Source organism: Crinia signifera, chromosome 4 (genome assembly GCF_055691185.1).
Source record: "Crinia signifera chromosome 4, ASM5569118v1, whole genome shotgun sequence".
Taxonomy (NCBI): domain Eukaryota; kingdom Metazoa; phylum Chordata; class Amphibia; order Anura; family Myobatrachidae; genus Crinia; species Crinia signifera.
Genome location: NC_139220.1, coordinates 271488904 through 271501315, shown reverse-complemented (window position 1 = coordinate 271501315; position 12412 = coordinate 271488904). Strand labels below are relative to the sequence as shown.

The 12412-nt window shown below is 43.6% G+C and overlaps 1 protein-coding gene across 6 annotated transcripts in view; it reads right to left on the bottom strand.

Moving 5' to 3' along the window:
• SLC23A2 (solute carrier family 23 member 2) overlaps nt 1–12412 on the bottom strand; it is a 117388-nt gene that overhangs the window by 29512 nt on the left and 75464 nt on the right. For all 6 annotated transcript variants that reach the window (XM_083184568.1, XM_083184566.1, XM_083184565.1 and 3 more), the window contains 2 exons: nt 3410–3526; nt 68–225 (listed from right to left, as the gene is read on the bottom strand). In XM_083184568.1, the coding sequence (XP_083040694.1) occupies nt 68–225; nt 3410–3526 (275 nt within the window). The remainder of the gene's footprint in view (nt 1–67; nt 226–3409; nt 3527–12412) is intronic.

The window sequence follows — 12412 nt, the reverse complement described above, 5'->3', positions numbered from 1 at the left end:
ATGTTAACATAATCATTTTCACAAAACATAAAGGTAAAAAATCTGATGCAGTTGTCAAAAGCCTCACCTGCACCCAAACGTTGTCTGAAGCAGAGTCGTGATTCCCACACAGAAGAAAATGGTCCCAATCAGCTGACTAGTTGCCCACTGGTCAAAGCCAACGCACATGGCTTCTGCAAGCAGGAACGGCACAGCCACTGTCCCACTGAAGCAGGTCAGGTAATGCTGCCGGAGACCATGTGGACAAGAGGAAATTATGTCACACATATCAGAGATATCATTTTAATAAGACAGAAACTAACAAAGTACAAAAAATAAATAAAAAGTGTTTTATTTTTTAGAGTACATCTATTATGTTTATACATATGGCAACACGGGTCACTGAATAAAACACTGGATTTTTCAAGTGCACAATGAAATACCTTCAGTGGAGCGGGGAAATGATGGGGGGGGGGGGGGGTTTGATAGGAATTTTACATAATCTACTTTCCTGCCTTTTGGGGGACCTCCGACTACTGTAATAGCCCCCTCACCAAGCCAGTGACTCGAGGGTATGCGGGGTAATGATGCAGGGTCAAATGTGCATGCACACTGTACAATTTTTTTGACCAATTTCGTTCATTTCGGCCATTCTGAACGAAATTGGTCAAAATATCTTTCAGTGCGTTTGCGACGAAGGACGAATGATGATGCGCATACCAGCCAGTTGTTCATCAAGGTTGTTCGTCAACTGTGCATGCACCTCAATTTGGATATTTCAAAAAGAGCCTATAAACTGTAGCTAGATCTTTCATCTACATCTTTCGTCCAGGACACTGGGTTCAAGGGACATGTCTTTCAACGAAAATTGGTCAAAAAATTGTACAGTGTGTATGCACCTTAACCTAGATTTCAATGTAAATGTTCTAAAAGTCAGAATTTTAGGATGCTGCTGCCATAATTCATAACACCATGCTTAAGCTCTGTATACCGGTTAGTCCACAGCATCAGTAACTGGACATTCAGGCCCAGTGATTACATGGAAGGTAAAGGGCGATGTCCTTCAAAGAGAACATCACACTATTTGGCACTTGTATACAAGTGACCAGAGGTCAGTAATTAGTTATCAGGTGAACAGTCAGTACTGACAAACACACAAGGGGAAATAATAAGGAGAAAGGTGACTACAGCATGGCGATACTACCCATTGCTGAACATTTCCCCTGATGCAGTCACTTGGCATCGCATTGGCTACATGTATTTTTTCCCACAGCCTTGCTCATAAAATTATGTACAGTATTATTTTGTGAGCTAGGCTTTGTGATAGTTATGCGCATTCAGATTAATAGGCAATTATGTTTAATAATAACACTGCATGCTGCATGTGAACAATAATTATAAGATTTACATTGGTCACGCAACGGGCTGACACAATGCAGCAAGCTTCAGCATCTCTGGGTGAGGTGTTGCAGAGGATGCGGATGTAACAATGTAACTGTGCCATTCTGAGGGAAGTAAACACTCATTATGTTGTTTGGTTGTTCAGCGGATACCGGCAAGGCACAAATGCCACCTCCTAGGCACGAAAGGCCACTCAATTCTCCTTTGTCATCCGTATTGTGTTTCACAGCAGGGAGAGTAGACCTAAATTATAATGTGCTCTATGACTCATTTTGAGATGAAAAATGTAGCATGTGTAGGACTCGTTTACACTTTAACCTGGGCTTGGGCGCATTCACCATATCCCAGAGGTTCCCAAACTGCAGTCCAGGTTTTAAAGATATCCATGCTTGAACACAGGTGACAATTAGCAATTTGATTTGACCTCAAGCATGGATAACCATATACCCTGGACTGTAATGGTGGAGTTTGGGCAACTCCGCAGTAGACCTATGGCTTTCAAACTGTTAACAACTCAACCATTCTCAGTGTCCATGCATTGTATATACAGCTCTGCACTGACAACGGTCTGCATACAACCTACTAGTCACTACAATATACCCATAATACCCCCCAGGCTGTCACATCAGCCACTCCGCTGCTCTATCCACCTCCTGCTGGCACCCTTTCCTCTGCCAATACCACTCGCTCCATAGTACCAACTCACAGACCCAGCCACCTCGCAGCACAGTCCCGAATACAGATCACTAACTCATCAAATGTTCTGGCTCCCCCACCCACAGCATACATTTCCACACAGCCATTATCAAATATGGCAAGAATAGAGGCTTTTGGCTGAAGCCACACTGCACCCCTCTAATACACATGCTACCAACCACAATGCTTACAACTAATCTATACTACAGTACTACCCTAAACAACATTGCACCCCTACACATCACTCCCTGCAGGTATTACTATGCTACCACATTAACTAGACACTAAAGCCAAATCAATGCTTAACTTTATCGCCTCAATGTTCTGAAGGGTGTGGTACGGGACTCCGACAGTCGGGATCCCGACAGTCCCTACTCAGACAGCATGGCGAGCGCAAATAAGCCCCTTGCGGGCTCGCTGCGCTCGCCACAATTCTATTCTCCCTCTATGGGGGTCGTGGACCCCCACGAGGGAAAATAGTGGGTGGCCGTTGGGCACCCGGCTGTCGGCGTTTTGACAGTCGGGATCCCGACGTCGGGTAAACGACTGTCGGGAACCCGTTCTGACACCCACCCCGTACATCCACTGCACTCGTAACATCTATTAAAACACGTTAATGTATGCCACCTCATACCTCATCCACACAACATAAAAGTCAAACTTGCGGACATTCCTCATCTGCAACATTTTTTTTTTTTATGTAACCCCAGAGTAATGCTAATGTTTCCTTAACCCTTTGAGTGCCAAAATTGCTGTGGGAGATTTGCTAAATGCCCTCTAAAAATGCCAGTTGAGGAATAGGAATCACTTTAGTTATTGCCGGCAAATGATCTGAAGTCAATTATTTGAAATTGTTTTTATATATTGGTCCAACTTTAATTGTAAATTGTAACTTTCTTGTACTAGATTTACGCACAAGGACATTATTTACTTAAAAGAAGTCTATGCTGCATGCAATCATTTTATAAATGCACTTATCATAAAGACTGGACCGGTATAACAGGGGAGGAATCTGTTCCCTTAAGACCCATTATCCATGCGGTCCCTATAAAGAAATACCACTGTTGCTGCTCACTGGAAAGGCCATAGGCACACCTCATAGGAGGGGAGATGTAATATGCCTTCTAAAGAGTGGGGAAGTTGCCCATAGTAACAACACAGCTAGCACTGATCAAATCCACTCTATAAAATGATAGATAGAAGCAGATGAGTTGCTATGGACAACCTGTAGAAGGTTTGATACATCTCCCTCAAAGCTACGGAGAAAAGCGTTGCTAACCAATGCTCTGAGGGCATGCTGCTTTAAATGAAATCTTCTGGCTGCCAGATTTACCTGTAAGCCCAGGAAGATGCAGAGATACCAGGGCGGCACATCCTCCACTGTATAGATCATGTCCATTCGATGCCGGTCTAGACTTCCAGTGCTGTCCAGGGTCTCTGCCAAAGAGCTCTGCAAGAGAGGAGAGATGCATCAGTCTCTGCAGCAGCCTACAGGAGCTTCATGGACTTCACCAGATTTGTTAGGAAACGAAAGAAATTATTTTAGAATGGAGTCCAAGCTGATCTCTTAAAGTTGTCTCCTAGGGGCCAATTCAGGATCACTCGCAGTGATCTGAATTCGGCCCCAGCCCCGATGGTCAGCGTTTGCGCATGTGCATTTCTGGACATGTGCAAACCCCGACCGTTAATGGTTTTGGCAAGTTACACACTCACCAGGCCGTTCACTGCGGGGAGGGATGGGGGCGTTAACAGGTCTGGACCAGGGGAGCGCCCAGCATTTCCTGTGCGTCCCCCTGGAAATGATGGGCATTCCCCTTTGCATGTTTCAGAGGAGATTCTGCGGCGTGAGGTGGGGGCTTGTATTCGGTTGGGCGGCATCTCAGGCGCTCGGTAAGCTTACCAAGCCAACCTGAATGAGGCCCTAGTGCACATCAGAAAAAGATCAGTTTATAACTGTGAGACCGTACATTACATTAGTGGGGGGATAACTCAGGGGATTTCCTATAAGCAGTGGTGCTTTGTAGCTGCTAATAGGTTCATCCGGGGCTATCCCAAATAGCCCACATGCTGGCATCCCTTCTCCCAGTACCCGATGTTATTGCATGTTATGCTTTGCGTGCCTGCTATACAGGAAGCATAATTCCTGATAAGCAGCCGCCGGGACCTGCGATAAACAAATGGGATCAGGGACTTATCCCCGTACCCATGTGTTCTCGCAGGTCCATTTAAGGTGATAATTGTATACCGTTATAATGACCATCAGTCATTAAATTGCAATATCCGACCATTCTTACCAGCCAAAGCGGCATTGGTAATAATAGGATATCCTTCCCTTGTATAATCAGGGAGCAGGCATAACGTTTGGGATGATTAGATGTATGTTGAAGGCCTACTGCAGTATAAAAAAAAAAAAAAACAGAAATCCGCGTTCCTGAGCTCACTACACTTAAGGCATAAACCTTTTGCAGGAAAAATAAAGTGGAAGATAGGTTTTCTGCAATACTCTATCCCAGCTCTCCAGCTGTTGCGGGACTGCCTATCCCAGCATGCCCCCTGGTCTGCTGAGAAAAACATCTAGATATATTTATAAAAATAAGCAATATTTGCTCTACTGTCAAAGGGACAAAGACATTAGACACTAGATAACAAACTCGTGACACAATGGTCAATAACCTGTGGTGATATATTAAACAACATTTATACATGTACGGAAATTACCCTTCATAGTCTATTCTGGCATACACCAATTAGGAGATATGAACAGGCATACGGCAGAGTAATAAGAATAAGAAAAGGTAAAACTGATGTAGTATTGTCTAGCAATCATATACTAGAGCAATATACTGCTACTTAACCCTTTGAGTTCCAAGGGAATTTATCAAAATACTGTAGGTGTGAAAATTTCCAAGCAATAATTTTTATTCATCATAATGACCTGTAATGTTTACCTTACATCGAAGATAATGGGCCAGATGCACTATGCTTCAAAAGTGATCAAATGGAGAGTGATAAACAGCCAGCCAATCAGCTCCTACCTGCCATGTCACAGAGTGTGTTTGAAAAATGTCAGGCAGGAGCTGATTGGTTGGTTGTTTATCACTCTCCATTTTATCACTTTTGAAGCTTAGTGCATCTGGCCCATAATCTTTTTGTTCACTCAACATTTTTTATTTTAAATTCTATAACAAACGTAAGCGACTCTGGCCCTTTAAAGGGTTAAATATAGTCATGGCGACAAATAAGAAAAATGTAAAATGCCATTGTTTCATTGCAATACACCATCACATATCGGCCATTAATTGAGACCGGGCCGTATGTAATTGTTTATTGCAGCCCAATGTTTTTCAGCACGTCGACAAGAGAAAGAACTGAGAAAAGCCAGACTTCTGCAGCGTGGGCATCAGATCAGAGAAACAATTGAACAGGTTTTTTTGAGCGCTCCTAAAACAATGAAAGCCCCACCTCAGAGTGTAAAATAAATGGCATCAATCATGTGCCTGGAATGTAGACCATTATAAATGGTTGGATTGGTGAAAAAAAATAGTACAGGGAAGTACAAGTCCCTTCATTAATGTATGGAGCGGATGGCTACTGTGCGCCACAGTATGAGTTTAACAGTGTGCTCTCTCAATGTAAACCTACATTATTTTAATTAATTAGTGGAACACTGTAGACATTAGACACACACTAATGAATTATAATTACCTGTGGGAAATTACATTCACTATACAAGAAACAAAGTAATGGGCAATTGATATCTTCTGAGGAAGCAGCTATAATGACTGAGAAGCTTTGAAAGGCATCAAGAAGTTTATACGCTGCTTGGTTATGTCAGCACCAGTTGTATTGCTGGTTCTTGCTTTTTCTGTGCCAGCATATTCCAACATGAGATACTATATCCCAAACGTTTCGGCTCTCCTGCAGGTTGCATTATAGGGAGTCCCAGCAGCCTAGCACAATTGTATATGGATAACAATTCCATGGAATAGATGCTTCCTGTTGTTCTAAAGGGACATACACACTGTGGGGTAGATGTATGAAGCAGTGACAAGAAAGGAGAAGCGATAAAGTATCTGGTACTTTATCACCGGCCAATTAGCTCCTGAATGTTGTTACAGGCTGGGTTCAAAAAAGGGACATTTAGGAGCTGATTGGCCGGTGATAAAGTACCACACACTTTAACTTTATCACTTCTCCTCCCTTATCGCTTCATACATCTACCCTTAAGCCCCGCACAAACGGTGCGATTTTAGCAAGAATCGTTAGGGATATGGTCGCTGAGCAATCATATCCCTGTGCATACGGGGTGACTGTCGCTGGGATCAAGCTCCCAGGACCAGCCCTGCAATGGTCACAAGAGCATGCACCTGCGACCAGCGGCTTCCCCTGGTGGCTTAACGGCGAACAGCTGTGTCCCCCTGCGGCTTCCCCGGCAGTATCTCCTTTTCATCAGCGACCATCCCTGGTCGCTGATGAAAAGGAGACACTGAGCAATAAGATTGCCGAGCAATATATTGGCTGCAATCATATTGCTCCGTGTGTACGGAGCTTTAGAGAGATTTGTGCCAGAGATTTATAATAGGAGATTCAGCATGAGAGATTTCCAATCTCTCACTTCAGGGGAATAATTGCCAATATTGACAGTCACAGACTTTGTTCTTAATTAGATACATAAAAATAGGCTGCTCCCAATTTACCATGCTACAGAAGTTTTATGGTTTAATTTAATGTAGTTTACGTCATTTTGTTTGGTTACATTTATAGCCATGTGATTTTAATGGTATTTTTTTATTGTGCGATTCTAATGATATTTTTTATTGTGTGCTTTATTTTTATTATAATATAATCTGACAAACAGCCTTCGGTTTGTTTTTGTCTCTGTTGGATATTCGGGGGTTACATTTATGCCCTTATTTTTGGAAGCAGCAATTTGCCAGAACATATACTCAGGCTTACTGCGCCTGTTTTGTTTTAAATTCTGTGTGATAATCTGGTTAGAACCTGAAAGTACCGTTACTGCGCCCCAATCAGTTTGGCAGCTGATGTCATCGAATAACCTTGTCTGACAAGATGAAGACATTCTGTCCTGATAACATGGATTTCCAGACTGTTTGTGGACACAACCAATTCATGGTGAATAGAGTTAATAAAAGAAAGCAGAAAGTTATAACCATGTTGTATTACTTTCCAAACTCCAGGAGGAAGGTGTGGTTACCGTTCTCAAGTAAAAACCAGAACAACTATACCAAAGGTGAAACTATTGCAGGTTTTCAACTCCGTTTCTTCTGGCTCATTCAGCAGTTTAAGAACGTTCACATCTTTTTTTTTAAATACCATTAATTGTGTCAAATACTGTACATAAATACTCCATATAAGTACATACAAAGTCATATGTATTCAAAGAGTGCAGAATCACTGTGATTCATAGTAGTGTTGCTAATGCATTTGCAGCTGTGACCCTGTAAATAGCGGATGTCCGAAAATATGCACAGATGCCTTACTTTCTATTGAGCCCCACAGATCCAAGCAGCTGTCTACAAATATGCAGCGATTTCACAGATTCTTTTAAACAGACTGTGCCGCCGCTATTCCCGACGGGGGGAGAATAGCGGCGGCTCCCTATTTAATGATGTCTAGCGACAGAATTGAAGCGAGATCACAGCAGAACAGGCCCGACTTTAGAAGGTGTCGGGCCCGTTCTGCCAATAACAGCCGTGGATTTTCACGATCCAGGCCGCAGATCGACAATCCACGGTCGTTTTCATGGCCACGCCCCTTTGCGCTGATCGGAAGGCGGGACATTGAATCCCTCCTGTTGTTCAGCTGTCGGGCTAACCGCAAACGGGCCAGGATCACGGCTGTCGGGAGGGATCGACAGCCGCGATGCTGGATTGAACACCCCCCTGTGAATCACACTGTGGTCAGGTGAGGGAACTGGGGCATTGCGGACATGATTTGTGCATACAGAACTACAGCTGTAGGATGAGAGACAGACCAAAAATGGTCACATTGTAATGGTTTATGCTACCGCCTCCACCAAACAGTCGCTGACGGACAATTACTGTGGATAAATCCTACAAACAACATTGCTGAAGTACCTTATTGCATGTCCAGTTGACCGATAATCGCTTACCTCTGTAAATATTGGAACAACATAGATCTCTGAATAGAGGCCCTTAGGCTATATACAGAAAGTGGCAGTATGTCCTACAATTTCCACATGCTTGGCCACCCTTTAACCTGTACACCATGGCAGCACCTGTACTTGGGTGCAGTGCTAATGCAGGACAAACAGATGGAGCCTTCTTCAACTAGCCTTCTCTGGAGAGCCATAGCTCACCAAGGCCTATTGTTCTCAGATGCAATACAATACAGTAGGGAATTGGCATAGGATTAAGGTCCTTATTCTAGTTCACTATTTCTGACAAAATCCTTCTTAGATGGACAAAACCATGTGCACTGCAGGTGGGGCAGATGTTATTTGTGCGGAGAGAATTAGATTTGGGTGGGGTTTTACTTCAAAGTGAGATCTATATTGCAGTGTAAAAATAAAGCAGCCAGTATTTACCCTGCACAGAAACAAAATAACTCACCCAAATCTAATTCTCTCTGCACATGTTACATCTGCCCCACCTGCAGTGCACATGATTTTGTCCATCTAAGAAGGATTTTGTCAGAAAGAGTGAACTAGAATAAGGGCCTAAATCCGACAGCTCTGGCTCACCTAATCCTATTAAAAGGCTAGATGAGGATGGCTTTATCTGTACCTCCTGATCAATCAGGAGACAGCTGTGCTGAACTGTAGGATACAAACTGGCACTGTCAGGGATCACCCTAGGTTTACATTATGTGCAAGTGTGAACAATATCTGTATTTTATTAAACATACAGGTCTGTAAAAGGTAAAACAAATCATGCAAGGTATATTGTCCGGTTTAATGAGGATGCTGCTCCCTGTTCTGTTAAAGTGGAATCTCCCACGTCCCCTATCCCAGATTATTCCAAGTTCATAGAGTCTGAGCAAAGATCTGAGAACTATTTAAATAAGGATTACCCGTGGCTTTTCCAGCTTTCATGCCTGTCATACTAATGCAGAAACAAGGTCTGGAAATGAGCCCACCTGACAGTGACCTTAAACTTTGCAGTCTGGTCAAAGACTGTAAAGAGACTAAAACAATACATTTTGCTGCCAGAGTGACCACACCAGTGCCAGATCTCAAATGTGCACTAAATCCGGTATTATGTGGATCAGGTGGATTCAGAAATAGCATGGAAATGTAATCTCTAAAGAATTTTAAGAGACAAAAATCAAGTCTGTGCACATTGTGGACGTAAGATATAATTTACCCAGCCATTATATAACCTTATTCCCAGGATGCAACCAACTTGGCCAATCTCCCATAAAGCAACACAAATGCTTCAGGCAGAGCTGTCAAGTCATAACATTAAAGTCTTGCAGTGGGCCTGGCTCAGAGTCACATGCAATATTGTCATCGGACATTGATGCATGGACTGTCTGGTTCAAATCATGATCTGAGTCTGCAGGCACGGCGTAGGGTAACAATGAGACAATTCTTATTATGGGACAATTCACACCCCTATGGATCCCTCTTTATTGTTGAGTACATGTGACTGGGCTGTGAGCTGGGCATTCGCACATACGCAAGGTATTCCGCGGATGTTTATTCAGAGGGGAGAGCCCTCAGAGCACAACAGAGCTGGTGAAAATGTGTGCTACGGCTGCTGATGGCTACTGTTTCAATGGTATGGATGGGGGGGTGCAGTGGTTACATAGATACTATGTACCCTGAATACAGGCAGAGGACCCCATTTAAGGGCAAAAGCTGGCACAATCAAATGTTGCTCTTGTTCATTTTTGTATAAAATTGAGGGGGGACCAAAAAAAAAAAAAAAAGTACCTCGCATGTTACAGTGTTTTGGCTTTTTCCATTTCGAGTAGCTGATTATTACTACTCCATTCCAGACATACACGTTAAGTGGATGACCGAAAGGGTTCCTCAGAGAGATGCGATAGGCAGCATTCCCAGGGAGAATGTAGCAACCACTTCTATTTTAAGTAAGGAACTGGTTTTTATTTGAAAGCTCCCTGTGTTATCACAGCAGAGTGTGTGCCTCATACAACATATTAATTAGGCAAATGCCCAGGGGAATGTTGGGGGGGGGGGGGGGGTGTACTAACAAAAAGCCCCACAGCAGAGCTGTAGCAAATACACCATAGAGGTGACTGAGACGTCCGCGGCCACTCTGGCTGTTATAGAGGCTGCACATTACCCTCAATCTAGGTCAGAAATTAAAGCGCTGCATTCAATCAAGGAGATCATCTGTAAGAGATCATCTGTTACTGCAATAACATATCAGCAGGAATTTTAATTAAGTGGAACAAACGGAAAGAAACAAATCTAACAAAGCAGGAATGAGCCGGTGGGTTGCAAGCAAACTTGCCAGTGGCATCACTGGTGGAGATACATTATCCCGGGTAGGACACGGGAAATTGCCAGGGCATGCACTGCCTCAGACTCTGTTTACACTGCACTTCAATCTGGGTTATTCCCTGGTAATGCCCTTTTACAGTGAAAAACGGATCAGTCCTGCCTTTCCTTGCTGCGGTCATTAGAAATTGCCTTTTTGGGCTGTTTATGATGAGATCACAAGAAAGGAAACTCTTCAAGTTTTTTTGCTTTTTTATGCTGAAAAGGTCAGGTTTGAGGTCTGCCAAACAGTCAAGCTGAGGATGATGCTGCGCGACACACTGTGGGCCTTATTGTAGTTCACTCTTTCTGACAAAATCCTTCTTAGATGGACAAAACCATGTGCACTGCAGTGGGGTGGGGGGGGGGGGGGGGGGCAGATGTAAAATGTGCAGAGAGAATTAGATTTGGGTGAGTTATTTTGTTACTGTGCAGGGTAAATACTGGCTGCTTTATTTTTACACTGCAATATAGATCTCAATTTGAAGTAGAACCCCACCAAAATATAATTCTCTCTGCACAGGTAACATCTGCCCCCCCCCCCCCCCCCCCCCCCCCCCCTCTGCAGTGCACATGGTTTTGTCCATCTAAGAAGGATTTTGTCAGAAAGAGTGAACTAGAATAAGGCCCTGTGTGACAGCCAGCCTGTGTTGCTGCAGAAGAGGCTGTAAAGACACTGCGGAGAGCGCTTGCAGCACAGGTTGTTGCTGTAGTGTATTGTACAGGCTATAAACATCCTGGTATCCCTGCTTTTGCTGCTCTGTGTGGGTCTCCGGAAGATGACGTCATCTGCCAGAGCCACAGAAGCACCAATCAGCTTCCCGCAACGGTCTCCGGGTCAAATAAACTGGGTAAGTACAATACCATTTACACAGCCCCTAACCCCGGATAAGCCCATGTCCGACCCTGCCGGGGAACAGGACCCACATTATATATTTTTAGCCATTTACACCAAGCCCCGGCCCGGACTGGAAAGGCAATAACCAGATTTCACAAGAAACATGGCACAGTAAAATCTACTACTCTACGTAACCCAGTATGCATGTAAAATACACTGTATGCAATAGCAACCAGGCATCAGCTGACAAAGTAAGAGTGATATATGGTTTATACACAATTACCTGTGCACAAATCTGGGATTTATCATCAGATGGTTGTTGAGTGCGGTTACATCCAGTATAGTCATTATATATGGCTCTGCCAATTAGTATACATGTAAACTATACATTGTAAAACAATGTGATCATTAACATGCTAGAGATAGAAACAAAAGGTAAAATAATCCCCGTGGGTAAAAACAGACAGATAATAAATTCCACCCATGTCTTGGAAAGCTGCACCTTCAAGTCCTGTCTCGTGCGGCTAAGGTTGCCAAATTGTGACAGCATCGCCTATAATTCCGTGTTATGCAAGGAATAGTACTATGAAGGTGGGGCACACAGATAAGTAACGCTAACATTCATTGTGAGCAAATCACTCAATGCTGACACATTGAAGGGAACATGGCACATTCAGACTTAGAGATGTAATGTCTTCAAAGAGTGTGCACCCACGTCAGGAATTCATCATTTCCATCAATGCCTGAGCAACTTGAGTGCCAGGTGCGCACTTAAGAGCTGTTTCTGGTTCAACAATCTCTTTTCCGACCTACAATACCAGTAGTGATGTCAACATTTAACAAGCACTGCAATCATAGACTTGTAAGTGGCGGAAGCAGAGCTGCTGCCTGCGCCCGGTCATAACAGCTCCCTTTACAGGACATGACCTTGGCCAACCGCTGTACATACTGGGGGTTCTGGGTACCAGTGAATTGGAATACAAAAAATATATCATACCTCCCAACATGAC